This window comes from Petromyzon marinus, chromosome 60 (genome assembly GCF_048934315.1).
Source record: "Petromyzon marinus isolate PM22_M1 ecotype Great Lakes invasive population chromosome 60, UKy_Petmar_22M1.pri1.0, whole genome shotgun sequence".
NCBI classification, from domain to species: domain Eukaryota; kingdom Metazoa; phylum Chordata; class Hyperoartia; order Petromyzontiformes; family Petromyzontidae; genus Petromyzon; species Petromyzon marinus.
The window spans coordinates 6,828,167-6,850,665 of NC_133726.1; the positions used below are offsets into that span (position 1 = coordinate 6,828,167).

At 52.7% G+C, this 22,499-nt stretch overlaps 1 protein-coding gene across 1 annotated transcript in view; it reads right to left on the reverse strand.

Annotated features, from left to right (window-relative positions):
* LOC116955616 (metabotropic glutamate receptor 1-like) overlaps positions 1–22,213 on the reverse strand; it is a 129,424-nt gene extending 107,211 nt beyond the window's left edge. Inside the window, exons 1-2 of the mRNA XM_032976775.2 lie at positions 21,216–22,213; positions 6,036–6,285 (exon numbers count right to left, since the gene is read on the reverse strand). Of these exons, the coding sequence (XP_032832666.2) occupies positions 6,036–6,285; positions 21,216–22,122 (1,157 nt within the window). The 5' untranslated portion in view covers positions 22,123–22,213. The remainder of the gene's footprint in view (positions 1–6,035; positions 6,286–21,215) is intronic.
* Between the last annotated feature and the right edge of the window lie 286 nt (positions 22,214–22,499).

The following is a 22,499-nucleotide window of genomic DNA, read 5'->3' on the forward strand; positions in this document are numbered from 1 at the left end:
TGTGGATGTAGAGTTGCGTTTGCTTCGCGCACTACGTCGCCAACCGTGATAATTGGAGGTGCGGCAGGGGTGGGGGGAGGTGGGGAGAAGGACAGCGAACGCCACTGCAAGGGAGCGAAACCACCACCACCCCCACTCCCCTCCGAAGGTTTTTTTTTTGGCGTTTAAGCCGAGATCTGAATTTAACGCTGGAAATGGAGGGCATACACACGTGTACACACACACAGAGGGCATACACACGTGTACACACACAGGGCGCACACACGTATACACACACAGAGGGCATACACACGTGTACACACACATACACAGAGCGCACACACGTGTACACACACATAGAGGGCATACACACGTGTACACACACACACAGAGCGCACACACGTGTACACACACACAGAGGGCATACACACGTGTACACACACAGGGCGCACACACGTGTACACACACAGAGGGCATACACACGTGTACACACACATACACAGAGCGCACACACGTGTACACACACATAGAGGGCATACACACGTGTACACACACACACAGAGCGCACACACGTGTACACATACAGAGGGCATACACACGTGTACACACACAGGGCGCACACACGTATACACACACACAGAGGGCATACACACGTGTACACACACATACACAGAGCGCACACACGTGTACACACACATAGAGGGCATACACACGTGTACACACACACACACAGCGCGCACACACGTTTACACGCACACACAGGGCGCACACACGTGTACGCCCTGCACACACGTGTACGCCCTGTACACACACAGGGCGCACACTCGTATACTCACACACGGGCACATACGTACGTACACACACGTGTACACATACAGCACGACGCACACACTTGTGCACACAACAAAGATCCCCCATATAGCCTTAACAGACTGTAGGGGCAAGTGCTGTTAGCGAGCACCTATGAAGGCCGGAACGGTACACGAGGGGGTGGGTGGCCAGCACCACACCCGACCGCCTTTGTCTCCCTAGTGGCGATGTTTACACATCGCACCAGGTACTCATTTGAGGCTGAGTCGACCTAGGGGAGGCCCGGGACCGGTTCAGATAATCGTCACTGGTGTTGGCCGTGAGCGGGAATCGAACCCGGGTCGCCAGGTTCATAGCGCAGCGCGCTAACCGTTACACACACGTGTACACACACACACACAGGGCGCACACGCGTGTACACACACAGAGCACACACTCGTGTACACACACACACGGTGCACACGTGTACACGGTGTGCGGGGGACGTCAAGCCGGAGGTGACCACTTGAGACGGAAGGGCCGGGGTCATTTTATTCCAATTCAATAACTGAATCAATAAATCATGAACCCCGTTCAGCTTCGCCGAGAGCCACCGAGATTAGGCCCCCCCACCTCCCCCCGTTCACAACACCGACCCAGCCAGCAGACACCTTCGCAGGTAGCTCGCTCGAATCGGCGTCTCAAGCGCAGCGACTTGGTGGTCTCAGCAACGATCACCAATCACTGAGAGGGAGCAGTGGTTTTAAACATTAGCTGCAGCCTTGTAACCCCTACGGTTCTGAATCGTTTTTTTTAAATATATAATGTTATTAAGGGGCCGTCCATAAATGACGTCACGCATTTTGGACGATTTTCTACCCCCCCCCCCCCATCGTCACTCGGCGTCACAAAAAATCAGACCCCCCCTCCCTCAAATATGACGTCACAAAGCTCTGCCCCCCCCCCCGAAAAAAAAAACATGCTTCAAATGGCTTTAAACTATTGTCATTGTAGTGCGTATTTAATGTAGCGCTGCACTCTGATGTTGCAAGAGAAAACATTTATTAAAAAGGATATTTAATTAAGTAGAACGTGTTGTCTATATTTATTTAAAGTTGCGCATTTTTACGTGACGTCACATTTCTCAACCCCCGCCCCTCGTCACACATCTTCACAAAGCAGTTGAACACGTAGTAGGCTTTCGCGACCAATATTATTAATAATAAAGGTTTTTGGGTTAGATCGCGTTATTTATAAATGTGTCGTAACCCTCCACCACCCGACACGGCCAATCAGCAAAAAAAGTGTCACGTTGACAAAAGACAAATAATTCACTACTTTAGCCCACCGGTGTGTTGAAGAGTGAATCCACAACATTTACAATTTGAGTACGACGTTTCGCTGGTAATTACATCCAGCATCATCGGGCAATTCGCCAGAATGGTGAAGCCCTCGCTTGCTCCCGGTCTTAAATAGAGCAGCAGCAGGGTGACGTCATCACCATTTAACTCATTCAGGTGCAGTGATTTGAGGCGGAGGGAAGGGGGGTATTGTAATTATATAATCGATTGGTAATCAGTCAATGGTTATGATTAGTAATGAGTTGTACATTAGTAATTAGTTGTAATGTGTGTTATTGTGATTATATGCTACGTTAGTAATCCGTTAATAAGTATGTGTTTCCCCTATAAGAAATTGTAATATGTATTATTTAATAATACGCTTCCAAGCCGCACTAAGCCTGTAGCTGTCAGAGCGATTAAAGTTATTTCTATTTCTCTCAATTTTAATGGATTCTCTAATTAGTTTTTGCCAGTATTAATTAGTTTTACACAACACTTCAACGTCATCAAAATCAATTGAGTGTCCTTGTTGACAAGCATGTTCTGCCACTGCCGACAGTTGTGTTTGAGATCATTTAATATTTCTATGGTGTTCTTTTAGTCTTATGCTGATGTTACGTCCCGTGCGAGATCCCCCAACAAGGGGGATCTCGCACTTCCAGGGGGCGCGTGCACCCCAGGCTAAGAGCCACCGTTATAGCGAGATCCGTAATAGACGTTAGAGACCCATCGTAGACTGACACAGAGGTCAAAAGACTCGCAAAGAGAGACCCGTGGCGTCGCATCGACTGGGTTGTGATTGGCCCGGGTTTTGATGGTCTCGGCGTGGTCACTAATACCTGCCCCCCTCCCCCCCCCCCCTCCGAGAAAAAGCCATACACTTCTCGCATTAAACGTTGTTCCGCACTCAATGTTGATAAATTCCAGCTCCCATGAATATAAATCCTGCAGTGTGACCGTCGCGTGGCAAGCATTGCTCTGCTATGCCGAGTGCGTGGGACGTATGCATTTGTTGAACTTCTTTCGCACCGTACGTAGCCAACCGTGCTAATCGGAGGTGCGGACAGTGTTGATCCCCACCCCCCACCCAGCCCGCCCCTCGCTGTGTGAAACCGGAAGTAATTAGAAGGCCTCTCAGACGTAACTCCGTAATGTCCGATTTAATTTTTAGCCGCTGTCTAGCGCGGCGGCTGGTGGGATGCGGTGGCTCCTCTGCTCGGTGAGAGTTAAGTTCAGTTGATTTTGAAGTACCCCGTGATCTGAGAAGCTCTTGATTCGGGTTGCATCAACAAAAGCATCGGTTCCCTGGTCAAACAGAACGGAACATTTCAGGTCGCCAGAAAACTAGGAATACGAATAAATACATAACGTAAAGAATATTTGAATTTTTTTTTTCAATTTTTTTACTAAAATGAGGATTATGATTGAAGAACATATCGCAAAACAAGGCATTACTATTCTTGGTTCTTTCGGTAAAGTCACGTAGAAGGGAAACAATAAAATAATAAAAATATAAAACAATTACATTCTCACGACGTTTCTACTGCAACACAAGCAATCATCATCAGGTGTGAAAACCACAGGGGTCAATTTTCTTGCTGTGGTTTTCACACCTGATGATGATTGCTTGTGTTGCAGTCGAAACGTCGTGAGAATTTTATTGTTTTATATTTTTATTATTTTATTGTTTCCCTTCTACGTGACTTTACCGAAAGAACCAAGAATATGAATCCCTGCAGTCACGAAAGCTTTAAATCAAGGCATTAATAGTTTTAATCCGTTCAGGGGCCCGAGTGAATGACCACAAACGACGCTCGGGGATTTTCGGCTGGGTCGTCCCGCTGCTGCTGCTGCCACTCAGCTTCTCACTCCGAATTTTGTTTCCAGGTTCGTGCCCCGCGAGTTCGTTTTTTGCTGCACGTTTTCCCCTTCCGCATGATAAGACATTTTCTGTCAAAATCGGAAGAAGCCGCCCGGCACATGAAGCGGAACGTCGGAACGCCGCGGTGCCCGCGTCACGTGGTTCGGCGCATTCGCCGCTCTCAGCGGGGACGAATGAGCGCGCAAACTGGGATCAGATTTTGGCCAAGATGACAAAAAACTAAAATGAAAGAGGATAAGAGTTCATAAAAAAAAAATTCTCCCCCTGATGTTGCTGCTCCGAGTCGGCCACTCTCAGGGTAGGCTCCTAGGGCTTCGCTGCTTCCCAAAAGGGGGAGAGAGGAGGGGGGGGGGGTTCCGTAACTTAAAGCTGCGTAAACAGAGTCCCACATTCATCACAATGACAAAATACATAAGAATCCCATTCGATGTATGTTCGCTCGGTAACGTGATATTCATTTCACGTCGTCTCTCGTGCCCTCCGTAAGAGGATGAGCTGGTTGCGCCCTAAATATAGACCTGCCAGGGAACAAAAAGCGCCGATAAATAAATACCGTCACACATTTTGGGAACTATGGTCGAGAGCGGGGGGAGGGGGCGTGGGGCGTGGGGCGGGGGGACTGCCACTCCAGGACGGGATGGGGCGGGGTCCCTCCACATTTAGAATTAACATCCACGCATTGAGAGTATTTGGCTGCTTATTCTTTGTTCTTTCGGTAAAGTCACGTAGAAGGGAAACAATTAAATAATACACATATAAAACAATAAAACTATCACGACCTTTCGACTGCAACACAAGCAATCATCATCAGGTGTGAAAACCACAGCAAGAAAAATGTTATTTTTATTATTTTATTGTTTCCCTTCTACGTGGTGACTTTACCGAAAGAACCAAGAATATGAATCCCTGCAGTCACGAAAGCTTTAAATCAAAATGTATTTGGCTGCTTCTATACATTTCCACAGGATGACGATGATGATGACGATAAGTCACTCCGTTGAGCTATCATTTGCGATAGCCATGTCGCTTCTGCAAAAAGGGCCGCATAGCCCAGTGTGGCCTTAGCTGGTAAAATAACACACGCAAAAAAATATTCAAATAGAATAGAGAGACTGCCACTCTCGGACTTGTGGGTGGCGTTGGGGGCGGTTTGCATGGCCAAGCGGAAGGGCCCACTCAGCTATAGAGCTCTTTTTTGCAGAAGGGACCTGGCCACGGACGATAGCTCAACGAAGTTACCATGTGGACATTTATAGTAGACAAACACTTGAAACGCATGTCGATTCTACATTTGGAGAGGGAAAACCCAGAGAATCCAGAGAAAAAAATCCACGCGACCACGGGGAAAGAGAGAGAAAAAGAGCGAGAGAGACACACACACACACACACCTTCAAACTCCAAATGCATGGTGCTTCAACAAAATGTTAACACTTCGGAGAATTTCCAACAATACTACGAGAAATGTGCTGCTGCCTCCAGGCTCTGGTGAACACCTGGAGAAGATCCCAGGCACGCGTTGACAATGATGGCGAACAAGTGGGAGACTCATATTCTTGGTTCTTTCGGTAAAGTCACGTAGAAGGGAAACAATAAAATAATAAAAATCTAAAACAATAAAATTCTCACGACGTTTCGACTGCAACACAAGCAATCATCATCAGGTGTGAAAACCACAGCAATTTTTTTTTTTACTTTATTGTTTCCCTTCTACGTGACTTTACCGAAATAACCAAGAATATGAATCCCTGCAGTCACGAAAGCTTTAAATCAAAATTTAAGTGGGAAACTCGTTAACTCTCTGAAGCTATTCACGTTACACGTGTCATCACGTTACAGTGTATTACTTATCCCTTTCTTTTCCCATTAACAACGACAGTCCCATCCATATAAACGTTCACACTTTTGTTTTTCTTGTAGGCACCCCGTACACAACGGGGGGGCAAATCGAAGCCCACGAACTTCCACCGTGCAACCCAGCAGGCGAGCGAGTAGAAACACCCTTCGTCTCCCAAGCCCACAGCGTTGGCGCCGCGAGCCTCACCTGCCGATGAGCAGGAACTCGCCGACGGCTCCCAGGTGCCGCATTGCGATGAGCAGCCCACGCACCGTCATTCCCTCGCAGAAGCAGACCACCACGTGCGTCTTGGGCACCTGCGCGCGCAGCTGCTCCACCAGGCGCTCGAAGTTGCTCTCCTCGGCGTTGCTGTAGATTTTGTCAGCGTAGGCGATGCAGATGCCCGCGTCGTCGGCCAGCTTGCGGAACGCCTGCATGCCGCTCTCGCCGTAGTTTCCTGCCCGACGGGACCCAACGATAGGTGGGGGAGAGGGAGGGGACGGAGGGGGGTAAGGTCAGCACAAGGAGGTCATGGGATCACATGGTCGCAGGGGTCACGCGAGCTGGAAGTAAATGCGGGGGGGGAGGATGTCGCGGGTCGCACAGGTCACAGCCTCGGCGGTTATTCGGGAATCGTCTTCTGCTGCATAGAATCAGAATGTGTATTTATACTGGAGGAGAAATCCGATGAGCTGCAAAGCTCTTTGTCACAGATGTCCAGTAGGTGCGGGTAAGAACGTTACAACAAAGAAAGATACGGCAGAGCGAGGGGGTGGTGGGGGGGAGACTTTGAATCATGTGGAGAAGGGAGCTCAGATGTAGCTCTGTGGTAGCCGCTTCTGCGGGACGTTCTCTAATAACACGGATGGGCTGCCCTGCCCTGCGAGAGATCGTCTCTTTCTCTCTCTCTCGCTCTCTCTGCAGGCTCCCGACGAGTTCCAATGGGGCGATGAGAAGACGGCTGAGGGTTCCACTCCGGGCGAGTGGCAAGTTCAGACATTCTGGGGGTGGGTGGGCGGATGGGTGGGTGGGTGGGTCGAGTTTCGCAACAGTGGGATTGCCCTTCCGTTCCTGCTCCTGCTACTGCTGGTGTCGCGGCTCGGTCCGATCAGATTCCCCCATCCGGCCTCCAACGGGCGCCAAATCCGAGCAGTCGACTGCACTGAGGTCTCGCTGCGGATGTGTAATGATTGTTTCTGCCAACTCGGCACGGTGCCCCCCCCCCCCGCCACTCCTTCAAATTGGCTTCCTCCCTTAGCCCCCTCTCCCTTACCCCCCTTCTCCCCCTCCCTTACCCCCCTCTCCCCATTCCTTACCCCCTTCTCCCCGTCCCTTACCCCCCTCTCCCCCTCCCTTACCCCCCTCTCCCCATTCCTTACCCCCTTCTCCCCGTCCCTTACCCCCCTCTCCCCCTCCCTTACCCCCCTCTCCCCCTCCCTTACCCCCCTCTCCCCCTCCCTTACCCCTCTCCCCCCCTCCCTTACCCTCCTCTCCCCCTCCCTTACCCCCCTCTCCCCCTCCATTACCCCCTCCCTTACCCCCCTCTCCCCCTCCTTTACCCCCCTCTCCCCCTCCCTTACCCCCCTCTCCCCCTCCTTTACCCCCCTCTCCCCCTCCCTTACCCCCCTCTCCCCCTCCCTTACCCCCCTCTCCCCCTCCCTTACCCCCCTCTCCCCCTCCCTTACCCCCCTCTCCCCCTCCCTTACCCCCCTCTCCCCCTCCCTTACCCCCCTCTCCCCCTCCCTTACCCCCTTCACCCTCCTCCCCTACCCCCCTCTCCCCCTCCCTTACCCCCCTCCCACCCCACCGCCGTCCCACACCCCCCCCCCCTTTCTAAGTGCAAGGGGGGGAGGGGCGAGGACGGTGGCGAGTGTCTCACGTTGTTTAATTGCGCCGCTTCCGAGCGGTGATCAATGCAGATTCGATTGCCGAGTCGGCGCTTTCCTTCGGCTCGCCACGAAAAGGTCGCGCGAAAGGTCAGCGGATTTTGTTTTGGGCAGATTAAGGAGGAGGAGCAGGAAGGAGGAGGAGGGAGAAGGAGGGAGGAGGAGGAGGGGGGAGAGAGGAGAAGGGAGGAGGAGGGAGCAGGGAGGAGGAGAAGGAGGCGACCCCCCTGTTTTTTGAGCGTTCGGCTCGGGCAAACGGAATGAATTGGCCCACGCAATTACGCGTTTTGTTGTTGCTGTTCTTGTTGCCGTTGTATCGCCGAGCCCAGATCCACTAATTTCCCCCCCTTTCATCTCTCTCTCTCTCTCTCCTCCCTTCAGGCGAACTCTGCGCCTGCCGCTCGCTGCTTTTGGCTGCGGGCTGCCTCTCTTCCGCGTAGAATTTTGCGCAGAATTCCCGCAGCCCGCACGCCCGCCGATCTCCCTGCGCCGCACTTGAAACAACATTGCACGTTTATTTCAGCGGGAACCGCTCTCCTTCCATCCCTCGCCTCCCACCAACGCCTCTTCTGTCCACTCATCGGTTAATAGAGTAAATGGGTTTAACTCAGTTCGTCTCTGTTAAGGGCAATGCGGGGGACGTTTGTCTTTTAAAACATAACCGAAGACCAATCCAATATCGACACGTCCGACGGAAAGGACATCCACCGTGGAGGAGACGTAGCAACGGAATCATCTTGCGAGCAGGATCGTGACGGATCGCGGTGGCGTCTGGTGGAGTACCTACACCATCCAGCAGTTGATTGACCTTGGCCGGCGACGATGATGACGACGAGGACCGCGCAGACGTCGCGTTAATCTCGGGGAAGGAGACCGACTGCGCTCACCAGAGTCGTCGTGCGCCACACGCATCGTGGTGGCAGTGGCGGTGGTGATTAATGACCGCTCACCTCCGCTGTAATTTCCTAAAAACACCCCCAGCCCACCCCCCCCCCATACCGACTCCTGCTCAGGTCACCCACTTACGGTGACGTGGATTATTTAGCGCCTTGTCATGTTTCACCCCCCCCCTCCCCCCACGCATCTTGGAACGCTGCACTCTCCTAAGAAGACAAAGATCCCGCCCCTGTATAGCCCGCAACAGACTGCTGGAGCAAGTGCTGTTAGCGAGTATCAGCACCCTGTGAAGGCCTGCACTGTGGCACACCAGGGGGTGGGTGGGCAAAGCACCACGCCCGGCCGCCTTTGTCTCTGCGGCGGGGACGTTGACACATCGCACCATTGCATTCCCACGACCTGTGCTGTGACGCGTGGTTGGTAACAACGCGGTTGTAAGCAACGCAACACTTGGAATCATTTGTATTTTGTAAATTAGCAACAACAACAACAAATAAGTGGAGTTAAAATGCACGCTTGGAATAATATTGGGGAGGGCTTTTGCCCACAATTTTGCCTTTTTTTTAAAGGAAGCTCGGACCACTGGCTGGGAATCATCAGCGAGTTGGAGATGCGCGTGGTTGGTGGGCGTAGTGCCACGTGCCACGGATAGCACACACACAAAGACAAAGATCCCCCCGTATTGCCTGAACAGACTGTTGGGGAAAGTGCTGTTAGCGAGTCGCACCTATGAAGGCCGACACGGCACACGAGGCTGTGGGTGGTCAGCACCACGCCCAGTCGCCTTCGTCTCCCGAGTGAGGATGTTTACTCACCGCACCAGATATTAATTCGAGGCTGAGTCGACATACGGGAGGCCCAGGACAGGTTCAGACAATCGTCACTTGTTGTTGATGGCCGTGAGCGGGTCACACTTCTTAAAGTGATTGCACCAAAGATTTTTGCATTGTGGGAACAACTCCCAGAATGCACAGCCGAGGGCTGTTGTCGAGGCCGCGTTTGTGAAACCACGCCGCTATTTGCGTTAGGGCACGTGACGTTATGGCACGTGGGGTGCGGGGCACGTTGCGTGCCGGGCACGTGGCGTGCGGGGCACGTGACGTGCGGGGCACGTGGCGTGCGGGGCACGTGGCGTGCGGGGCACGTGGCATGTGAGGCACGGAGCGTATGAGACACGTGGTGATCTCGATTCGGAATGTACTCCGGGACATCACGCTTTCTCTCCATATCTGTCTCTCCGCGTAAAAAAAAAAAACGAATGAAACTGTTTTAGTTTGTACAAGTACCATCAGCCACCACTGCCGTATAAGAGTGATCGATTTCGTTTTTTTGTATATTCAGCAGTTAGCGGTGTCTGATATAATTCGAACCGAAAAACAACAACGCTGGACCGGTTTTGACAATCGCTGTCTCGTCAGCAAGAGTCGAGGCTTGCCTAAAAATATATAAAAATCAATACCAATGCAAGTCAACTGCCAGATGTTTATAGGCGAGGATATGGGAACTAGATATGGGAACGAGCACTGATTTGTTTAAATTTATTCCTTAAGGCAAAATATCAAATGAAGCATGAGGGGTGGGGGGTGTCGTTGTCGTGGGGTGATAAAATAAATAAAATCTGAGCAGCGTAGATGCAGTAACAGTAAATTAGATTAGTGCTGTCAGTCGCATCAATAAAACACGCACGTACTGAATAAAATGAGTGAATCCCCTGTGTGAATTGAGCCAGGCGAGCGAGTGAGTGAGCGGAGCGGGCCAATGAACTGAACGACTAAATGAACTGGATGGATGAATGAGGGAAGGGACGACGCATTTGCATGAGAGGAGCGTTCCTCTCCATCTCTATCTCTCCGCGCAAAAAGGAAGACTCAATAACAATTACGCGGATGGTAAATTGGGTGCTTCAAAGGAGCGGCGGCGCCGCTGTTGCGGGAGATGATAAATAAATTGAAAGAAGCGGGCGAAGAGAATCCCCATCCTTCGCAGTTTTGGGGCAATTAATGCTGCTGCAGGGAGAGTGATGGGGTGGGGGTCACAGGGAGAGTGGGGGGGGTATCCAAGGAAGGAGCAAAAGCCGAGGGTTTTATTATTGAGAGCGATCGGAGGGCTGTGATGCTAGCGGCAGTCAAGGAGGAACGCACGGCCTCCTCCATCCTCCATCCATCCATTCATCATCCTCCTCCTCCATCCTTCCTGCCGCTCATTTGACGCGGCTCCTTCCGTGGTCGAGATGCAGGCGACGCGGGATTGAGGCCGCATCTCGCGGTTATTGAATTTTGGGGAAAAACGGATTTTTGTTTATTTTAAATCAAAATAACCCCCTCCCCCACTTGCCTGCCCACCCGCCCGCCCTCCACCCCACCCCACACAGGTCAGACGAGGGAGGAGATGACTTACGCTGGTAGGTCGACAACCCACCTGGTAGACACCTTGCAGTCCTGGCCCAAACAGAAATAACCAATGCGGTCGTGAATTGAGACCAAATGTAAAAGCACCTTCGCCCGCCAACGAAACGCTCTGCACGCCGTCCAAACTGCGTTGGAAGCGCCTCTCTGTGTGTCGGTGAGCAGCTGAACCTGGGTTGGAATCCGAGTCAGCAATTGGGGTTAATCGTCGTGGCCACATTGGCTACGTGGTTTAGGGTTTAGGGCCAGAGCCCAACCGTGTTCGACGTTCTAACCCTGACCCTCCCAGGGATTGGGTACCATCAGCGGTGTCGTCATCTGCACCCATGATCAATCGACGGCTGGGGGAAGGCCTCGCCTAACCATCTCCATCGTTAGACCTCCTTTGCCAGAACCAAAATATAATAGTAGGGTTTTTCCCTTTTGGCGTCATGTGGTCGAGCACCAATTGAGTCGAGGCTCAAAAGAAAGCCGTCCCTTGGTGTGGACCAATCAGTTTCAAGGACAATGCATATATTACCATAGTATGTTTTTTGTTTGCATTTTGACTGCAGGTATTGTGCTTAATGCAGACATGAATCCTCGTAAAAAGGTTTCAGTTTTGTTGCCAGAAAAAAGGGTAACAACCCTATTATTACATCGCCATCTCGTAGAGGGTCACATCGCTGGGGTGGCGGTGGGGGAGGGGGGGGACTGGGGTGGGGGCGGGTAGATTGAGGGGGGGAAGGGTGAACGCCCAGCCCAGTTTGTCTTTCTCACAGCCGCTGTAGTTCTCAGCTGAGGACAGCGTTGACTTAATATTAAATTGGGCACAAATCAAAACGAACACACACGCACAGCCCCGTAACTCGTAGCAATGCATGTCAGCTGATGCCCTGGGATGTCCCACAAGGTGTGTGCTGCGCTACGAACCCGGGTACCCGAGTTCGATTCCCGTTCACGGCCAACACCGGTGACGATTATCTGAACCGGTCCTGGGCATCCCCTAGGTCGACTCAGCCTCAAATGAGTATCTGGTGCGGTGAGTAAACATCGCCACTCGGGAGACGAAGGCGACCGGGCGTGGTGCTGGCCGCCAACAGACTCGTGTGCCGAGTCGGCCTTCATAGGTGCTACTGGCTAACAGCACTTGCCCCAACAGTCTGTTCAGGCTATTCGGGGGGATCTTCGTCTTTGTGTGTGTGCTATCCGTGGCACGTGGCACCACGCCCACCAACCACGAGCATCTCCAACTCGCTGATGATTCCCAGCCAGTGGCCCGAGCTGCCTTTAAAAAAAGGGCAAAATTGTGGGCAAAAGCTCTCTACAATATTAATTCCAAGCGTGAATTTTATCTCCACGCATTTGTTGTTGTTGTTGTTCATTTAGAAAATAAAACAAATATTCCACGTGTTGCGTTGCTAACGACCGCGTGGTTACCACCCACACGTGACAGCACAGGTCTTGGGAATAAAATGACCACCCCCCCCTCGCCCTCAAACCTCCGGAGCTCGCTCGCCCAAGCCCCTCCGTGGCCCCGTGAGCCACGGTGCAGCTGCACCGCCTGCACACTCGACAGCCACGGCACACTGGTCGCAGGTGAAGGCGAGTTGACCTTCACTGGCAAGCCATGGCGATACTCGCGCCACGACAGCCGTTTTGGTAGATTTTAGTTTGTTTAGTCCGAGTCACGCTGGGATTTCGGCGCACACGAGGTGCATGGTGTGCGCACGTGTACACTGTGGGTGGCGTGTACCCTACTGATGCTGTGTGTACACGTGTGCACTGTGTGTGGATTGTGCCCTACTGATGCTGTGTATACACGTGTACACTATGGGTGTATTGTACCCTACTGATGCTGTGTATACACGTGTACACTGTGGGTGGCGTGTACCCTATTGTGGCTGTGTGTACACGTGTGCACTGTGGGTGTATTGTGCCCTACTGATGCTGTGTATACACGTGTACACTGTGGGTGGCGTGTACCCTATTGTGGCTGTGTGTACACGTGTGCACTGTGGGTGGCGTGTACCCTATTGTGGCTGTGTGTACACGTGTGAACAGTAGGTGATGCACAGACGTGTACTCGATGAGCGATGCACACACGTGTACTCTGTGGGTGATGCCTACTGATGCTGTGTGTACACGTGTGCACTGTGGGTGCATTGTACCCTACTGGTGCTGTGTGTACACGTGTACACTGTGGGTGGCGTGTACCCTACTGATACTGTGTATACACGTGTACACTGTGTGTGGATTGTACCCTACTGATGCTGTGTGTACACGTGTACACTGTGGGTGGATTGTACCCTACTGATGCTGTGTGTACACTGTGGGTGGCGTGTACCCTACTGATGCTGTGTGTACACGTGTACACTGTGTGTGGATTGTACCCTACTGATGCTGTGTGTACACGTGTACACTGTGGGTGGATTGTACCCTACTGATGCTGTGTGTACACTGTGGGTGGCGTGTACCCTACTGATGCTGTGTGTACACGTGTGCACTGTGTGTGGATTGTACCCTACTGATGCTGTGTGTACACGTGTGCACTGTGTGTGGATTGTACCCTACTGATGCTGTGTATACACGTGTACACTGAGGGTGGATTGTACCCTACTGAGTCTGTGTATACACGTGTACACTGTGTGTGGATTGTACCCTACTGATGCTGTGTATACACGTGTACACTGTGGGTGCATTGTACCCTACTGATGCTGTGTGTACACGTGTGCACTGTGTGTGGATTGTACCCTACTGATGCTGTGTATACACGTGTACACTGAGGGTGGATTGTACCCTACTGAGTCTGTGTATACACGTGTACACTGTGTGTGGATTGTACCCTACTGATGCTGTGTATACACGTGTACACTGTGGGTGCATTGTACCCTACTGATGCTGTGTGTACACGTGTGCACTGTGTGTGGATTGTACCCTACTGATGCTGTGTGTACACGTGTGCACTGTGTGTGGATTGTACCCTACTGATGCTGTGTATACACGTGTGCACTGTGTGTGGATTGTACCCTACTGATGCTGTGTATACACGTGTACACTGAGGGTGGATTGTACCCTACTGAGTCTGTGTATACACGTGTACACTGTGTGTGGATTGTACCCTACTGATGCTGTGTATACACGTGTACACTGTGGGTGCATTGTACCCTACTGATGCTGTGTGTACACGTGTACACTGTGTGTGTATTGTACCCTACTGGTGCTGTGTGTACACGTGTACACTGTGGGTGGCGTATACCCTACTGATACTGTGTATACACGTGTGCACTGTGGGTGGCGTGTACCCTACTGAGGCTGTGTATACACATGTGCACTGTGGGTGATGCACAGACGTGTACTCGATGAGCGATGCACACACGTGTACTCTATGGGTGATGCCTACTGAACACGCGTGCACTCTCCAGACGATGCGTGTACACACAATGTCCACTCGATACGCACACACACACACACACGTGAATTTATAACACGCGTGTATCGCATGCACGCACACACACGTCTCATTCATATTGGCGATCATGACCGCGTTATGTAACATCTAATTACGTTCTCGTGGCAAGATGTAAATTGCCAATATAATAGTTCACATTTTGCTTATAACTAAAAAAAAAATTAAATGACATTTTCACCCTTTTTTACATTTGAGCTCCCCGCACAATGTAAGTTCTGGATGTTGATTTTGGTTTCATTCGGAGAGCGCAGACTCGGCTTTTAGATGCTGCGTTGCTTCCATCCCCGCTCTCGACGCTTTACAAATATATGGGACCCATCACTGTAATTGTCACAATTAGTGAACCAAGTAACTTGCCCTCATTGCCTCCCCCGCGGAAGGTGACGATAAAGGTGACGGATAGCGGTGACTCGTAATGCACATTCACAGGGCGTGTGTGTGTGTGTCTGTGTGTCTGTGTGTGTGTCTGTGTGTGTCTGCGTGTGTGTCTGTGTGTGTCTGCGTGTGTGTCTGTGTGTGGCTGTGTGTGTGTCTGTGTGTGTGTGTCTGTGTGTGTCTGTGTGTGTGTCTGTGTGTGCGTGTTTGTGTGTGTCTGTGTGTGTGTGTCTGCGTGTGTGTCTGTGTGTGTGTCTGTGTGTGTGTGTCTGTGTGTGTGTCTGCGTGTGTGTCTGCGTGTGTGTCTGTGTGTGTGTCTGTGTGTGTATTTTCATCGGTTGCGTAACGCTGTGTGGAAGCTACCTGGTCTGTCGCTCCGCACTAAGCTTCAGGTCTTCTCGGCCACGGTCATTCCCTCCCTTCTCTACGCTTGCGAAACGTGGACCCCCTTAATGGAACATCTTCGCCGGTTAGAAACATTTAGGCTAGTCTTCCTACGATCCATCCTGGGTTTAACCAGGCTGGATTGTGTGAGGAGCTCACAAATCCTTGAAATATCTGGGCAAGGTCCCATCGGTGAGCTCCTCCGGCAGGCAAGGCTGCGTTGGCTGGATCACGTAGCCGCATGCCCAGCCACCGCATGCCGAAACAGCTTTTGTTCTCTAGCCCGTGCAACGGGCTAGAGAATAGATGGAGTGATGTGGTACAGGAGGACGTGGAGCTGAGTGGACTTGCCGATGACTGGTACCAGCGGTGTCAAGATCGGCCTCTCTGGAGGAGGCTCGTGAAGGACGCTACTGGGCAGTTGGAGGCAGTTGCCCTCCAACAACAACGGAGGGCGGAGGAGTGACGCTCACAACAACGAGCGGAGCGCCGGGTGACTAAAGCACAGCAAGTTGTCACAGTAGGGGGCACAGGTGGTGCATCAGCCAGTCATCTCAGTCAGTCGACCTGTGGCACCTGGGTGTGCCCCGTGACCTCCTGCCAGCGGCCGTTCGACACTTCACGTGGCCTCAGGGTGCAGATGGCCTGGCACAAGCGTCGTGGTTACATCACCGCCACTTAGTGGCGAATGGCGGTTGTTGTTGTCTGTATGTGTGTGTCTGTGTGTGGGGAGCGATACTGTAGCGGTTAGCGCGCTGCGCTATGAACCTGGCGACCCGAGTTCGATTCCCGCTCACGGCCAACACCGGTGACGATTATCTGAACCGGTCCTGGGTCTCCCCTAGGTCGACTCAGCCTGACATGAGTATCTGGTGCGGTGTGTAAACATCGCCACTGGGGAGACAAAGGCGGTCGGGCGTGGTGCTGGCCACCCACCCCCTCGTGTACCGTTCCGGCCTTCATAGGCGCTCGCTAACAGCACTTGCCCCTACAGTCTGTTAAGGTAAAGTCACGTTGATATAAAATAAAATAAATCACGACGTTTCGGGCGCAACACAAGCGTCCATCATCAGGTGGGAAAACATGGTCTGCTGCATGCTTTCCCACCTGATGATGGACGCTTGTGTTGCGCCCGAAACGTCGTGATTTATTTAATTTCATACCTACGTGACTTTTCCGCAAGAACCAAAGAGTATGGATTCCTGCAGTCACGAATGCTTCAAATCAAGATGACTCTGTTAAGGCTATACGGGGGACCTTTGTCTTTTGTGTGATGAGCGGTGGTGCAGCGGTTAGCTGCGCTACGAACCCAGCGACCCGAGTTCGATTCCCGCTCACGGCCAACACCGGTGACAATAATCTGAACCCATCCTGGGCCTCCCCTAGGTCGATTCAGCCTCAAACGAGTACCCGATGCGGTGTGTAGTAAACATCGCCACTGCGGGAGACGAAAACGGCCGGGCGTGGTGCTGGCCACCCACCCCCTCGTGTGCCGTGATGGTCTTCATAGGGGCTGCTACTCGCAAAACAGCACTTGCCCCAGCAGTCTGCCGAGGGCTTTACGGGGGATCTTTGTCTTTATTGGCCGTTAATGTAAACGGTCACAGTGGATAATCAGCGCCCATTTAGCGAGATAAAGGTTAATGCAGACATCCATGGGAGTCAATTACTGCAGAACGCCACGGCAAACATGGGGCAGCTCGTATCTCTATAACCCACGCCGCGTGTTAGTGTGTAACATGTGTGTGTGTACCACGTCGCGTGGTAGTGTGTAGGTGTGTGTGTACCACGCTGCGTGTTAGTGTGTAAGGTGTGTGTGTGTACCACGCCACGTGCTAGTGTGTAGGTGTGTGTGTGTACCACGTCGCGTGGTAGTGTGTAGGTGTGTGTGTACCACGCCGCGTGTTAGTGTGTAAGGTGTGTGTGTGTGTACCACGCCACGTGCTAGTGTGTAGGTGTGTGTGTGTGTACCACGTCGCGTGGTAGTGTGTAGGTGTGTGTGTACCACGCCGCGTGTTAGTGTGTAAGGTGTGTATGTGTGTGTGTACCACGCCACGTGCTAGTGTGTAGGTACCACGCCACGTGTTAGAGGGTAAGGTGTGTGTGTACCACGCCGCGTGTTAGTGTGTAAGGTGTGTGTGTGTACCACGCCACGTGCTAGTGTGTAGGTGTGTGTGTGTGTACCACGCCACGTGTTAGTGTGTAGGTGTGTGTGTACTACGCCACGTGTTAGTGTGTAGGTGTGTGTACCACGTCGCGTGGTAGTGTGTAGGTGTGTGTGTACCACGTCGCGTGGTAGTGTGTAGGTGTGTGTGTGTGTGTGCCACGTAAGACGGTCGATTCCAGAGAGAGAGGGAGCGAGAGACAACGATTGGAGTTATTAGTCCATCAGTGTGCGTGCGTGTGCGTGCGTGTGCCATTCTCTACTAAGCAGTGTTTAGTGCGGAGCGGTGGCGCAGCGGTTAGGGCGCTGCACTGCGAACCCGGCATCCCGAGTTCGATTCCCGCTCACGGCCAATTATATCTGAACCGGTCGTGGGCCTCCACTAGGTCGATTAATCCTCAATTGTATAAAAATCGCCACTGTAGGTGCTTCGTAGGTGTAACTCGCTAACAAGCACTTGCCCCCAGCAGTATGTTAAGTCTATACGTAGAGACAGATCCCCTTTGCAATTTTCACCCTGTCATCCCCCCGCCCCTACACCCCCCCCCCCGACTCCCAAGCTCTTATAATAACACAACATGAATATCTTGATTTGAAGCTTTCGTGACTGCAGGAATTCATATTCTTTGGGTCTTTCGGTAAAGCCACGTAGATAGAAAAAAATAATAAAATATCACGACGTTTCGATCGCAACACAAGCAATCGTCAAATATAGCGCTATATATATATATTTTCACCTGATGACGATTGCTTATGTAGTGGAGTTGCGATCGAAACGTCGTGACATGTTTTTTTATATCTACGTGGCTTTACCGAAAGACCCAAAGAAAATGAATAACCATGCTCAATTGAAACAAAAAAACGTGCTAACTAATCAATCAATCACCGCCAACTTTGACAATCTTGCCGTTATGAGTTTTTTTATGGCCCCAGCTCCCACCCCACCATCCCCTTCGTGATGCCCTCCGCTCATCGAGACGGACACCGCGAATGGGCACGGCGAGATGCCCCCCAAAGAGGGCGCCAAGGAGGAAGGAGATTCGTGTAGCCTCACTGACGAGACGCTGACCTAAACGAGGGCCGGGGGGGGGGGCTTTTCTGTTGTTGTTTTAATTAGGTTGGGTTTGACTAGCTGCCTGGGGACGAGACAGTTCGGCAAAGAGGCGGCGGAAACATGAACTGAAAAGTCCGTGCAGCAAAAAAGATGAATCAGAGGTAGAGGCACGCTTAACAACTTACATTGAATAGGGGGAAACACGCGCACACACACACACACGGACGAGCGGAAACATACGCCGGTTGCGGATGATTAATGAGATTTACATTTATTACCGTTGTGATAATTAAATGCGTTATCGCGCGCTGCGGTTTTGATGTCACGTTTAAAACACGTGGAGTCTGCGCCAGTCTTCGGTCGACTGGGTGACACGTGGGGCCAGGTGTTTTGCTCACTTCTGGCCAACTGGCTCTACAATACCTATAACTGGAAGTGAGAATGAATGAAACGGCACTACGCTGCGCTATGAACCCAGCACAGAGCAACTTTGATTCCCGCTCACGGCCAACACCCAGCGAAGATTATCTGAATCGGTCATAGGCCTCCCCCTAGGTTGACTCAGCCTCAAATTAGTATCCGGTGCTGTGTGTAAACATGGCGACTGGGGAGACAAAGGCGGTCGGGGGTGGTGCTGGCCATCCACTTGTGTGCCATTACTGTCTTCATAGGTGCTCGCGAACAGCCCTTGCCCCTAACAGTCTGTTAAGGCTATATATACGGGGGGATCTTTGTCTTTGTTTGAAGTTAAATTACACGGCGGGATCGTTAGGGATGGCAAAGGCTTGGTGAGGCTTTCATCTAGCAGTGGATTGGCCGTGGCTGATGATTTCTCATTGGAGATCACGTGACTGCCTCACGTATGCATGCCCGTTTTACACGGTGTACATTATATATATTGAATAAAACAAAGACAAAGATCCCCCCGAATAGCCTTAACAGACGGTTGGGGCAAATGCCGTTAGCGAGCACCTATGAAGACCGGAAGTGCACACGAGGGGGTGGTTGGCCAGCAGCACGACCGGCCGCCTTTGTATCCCCAGTGGCGATGCTTACACATCGCACCAGTTGCTCATTTGAGGCTAAGTCGACCGAGGGCAGGCCCAGGACCGGTTCAGATAATTGTCACCGGTGTTGGCCGTGAGCGGGAATCGAACTCGGGTCATCCCAAGTTCGTAGCGCAGCGCGCTAACCGCTACATCACCGCTCCCCCCACACACACGCACGTGTATAGATAAACCCTTTTGTAAATACACTGCTTGGGTAGTGTGTGGGTTCGGGTTGTTCATTTGACCATACTTCACCACTCCAGTCAGTGCGGCGAGCGGAGACTCAGTTGGCAGATAAACTCGGCACTGCCTCCCCACCCCCCTCCCCCCCCCCCTTCTTTTCCACCCACCACCCTCGTGAAACGCGTTCGCCAGCACCATCCGGGCCACCTCAAGTCGAGCCATCGACGGTGGCCCACATTGTTGGCGAGGAGAAAGCCCTACTCGCTGGGCCACTCGAGACTCGTTTTCGAGAGGGTCTTGCCGAGGTTATCGCAGACACTTTCGATTCTGCCGCTGCTGCTGCTGCTGTGTGGGCGATCCCCAAATCGAGTAGCCCTTGAAGGTCATTCTTGGAGAATTTGGGAATGTTTCGGCCAACAATAACCGGTTGCAATGCATTGTTCATTTTGTTGCTGTTGTTGTTTAGCTATGGGAGGAGGAGGACAGCGGAGAACCCGGCGAAACCCCATGCAGTACAAAGGGAGAGATCACGCTGATTGGCACGCAGAAAGGGGAATCGAACCCAGGCTCTTCTTGCTGCGAGGCTCAGGTGTCACCACCGCGCTGCCACTACCCGCTGCTGCCCTTAACCATCCGTACCACCTCAAATTCCTCCTCCAGCCATCGGCCGATGAAGACATCAACACCACCACCACCAACAACATCAACACCACCAATACCACTACAACCGCCATTCGTCACTAAGTGACGGTGACGTCACCCCGGCTGCCTGTGCCAGGCCAGGTGCACTTTGAGGCCACGTGAAGACTTCACGTGGCCTCCAGGGGTGTACTGAACTCCGCGCCTGGGGCACCAATCAATCCGAGATCGGTGCTACTCCGCGATGTCGAAACGCCAAACATCAGCATAACAAAAATTCTGATTTGAAGCTTTCGTGACTGCAGGAATCCACACTCTTTGTTTCTCTCGGTAAAGTCACGTAGGTAGAAAAATAAAATAAATGTGACAGATTCTATTTTATTTTATTTTTCTACCTACGTGACTTTACCGAAAGAACCAAAGAGTATAGAAAAAAAATCCGTTATCGAAATATTCAACTCTGAATATTGCATCGCGTTCAGCTCGTCGAGATGAGTCGATTGCCGCATCGCCGACCATTTACAGACTAAAAATGACTGCATCACGGACATTGTGCAAGAGTCGGGCCAACCCGGGGTACCGCCGTAAGGTTCAAGTGTCGAAGACTCGCCGACAGGAGGAGGTCACGGGACAGACCCGGCAGGTGCCATGGGTTGGCTGACTGAGATCACCGATAGATGCACCAACAGCTGTACCCCCACTGTGCCATCAACACCACCACCACCAACATCAACACCAACAACATCAAAACATGAACAAAAACAAAAACACCAACAACATCAAAACATGAACAAAAACACCACCACCACCAACATCAATATCACCAACACCACCACCACCAACAACAACATCAACAACACCGCCGCCACCACCAAGAAGATGAGGAGGAGGCCCACCCACCTTCCGTGTGCACGGCCGACACGTAGGTCCAATTGTACTTCCTCACGATGTCCAGCATGGCCCTGGCCTGCAGCGTGTCCGAGGGCACCACCCTCATGAAGTACTTGTAGTGAGACTTGTCGCTCAGGTCCTTGCTGGTGGCCGAGTAGGCGATCTGCGGGATGTTGAACAGCTGCAGGAGGTTCTGCACCTGGATGGCCATGGAGCTTGAGCCGGGCCCGATGAGACCAACGATGGGCCTCTTCAAACTTGGCGGCGCTGCGATGCAACGAGCGGCCGCGGTGGCGGTGGCGGTGACGGGACCGCTCAGCCGGGCCCCTACGTGGCTCGCGTGTCCGTCACCGCGGCCTCCGACGGCGGCGGCGTCGTCTCCTCCACCCGAGGTGAGCGAGTCCCTGATGAACTCGATGCTCTGCTCGAGCGCCACGGCCGAGTGCCAACACGAGTCCCTGATCTCGCAGCCGAGCGAGATGCCGGGCAGCAGCGCAGGGTCTGCGTTGATGCGCTCCAGCGTGTGGAACATCGCCTCCACCCGCTGGATGCCGTACTGCTCGCGGATCTCGCCGCACTTGCGCTCCGACACCTTGTCGGCGGGGGGTTGGTGGTGCACCGAGAAGAGGGCGCCGATGATGATGTCGCCGTCCTTGCGGGCGACCACGCGGCGTGCCGGCGAAGCGCGGGCGCCGAAGGGACCCAGAAGCCATCGGCGGTAGTCCACGAGTCCTCCTCCTGCTGCTGCTGCTGTTGCTGCTTCATCACCACCGCCACCGTCATCATCGTAATCACCGTCGCCTCCTCCTCGTCCGGCCCCTCGTCGTCCGTCACGCATGTCGCGGCGGATGAGGAGGACGGTCGCCGCGAGCCACAGCGCGAGCAAGAGAGAGGAGGCGGGCGACAGTGCGCGCATCTTAATCCGAGTGCGGAGCGCGCGGAGAGGAGCGGCGGCGAGAGAGGCGACGGAGACGGGCGCGGTAATGTCACGGGCGGGAGGAGGGGGGGGTGGGTTGGTTGGGGGGGGGGTGGGAACGGGGGGGGGGGTGCGCGAGCGACCTTCACCGGAGACGAGAGGCTGCGTGAAGCGCGCAGAGACGCGCGCGAGTGTTTACCCTCCCAGAGAGAGAGAGAGGAGAGAGGGAGGAGAGAGAGACGGCGTTGGCTCTCTCTCTCTCACACGCGCTGTCTGGGATGAGAGAGAGAGAGGGCGATACGCGTGCTGTCTCCTCATCTCCCTCTCTCTCCCCCTCCCAAAGACGCGTTTTCGTCCTCCCACGCTCTATCGTGATG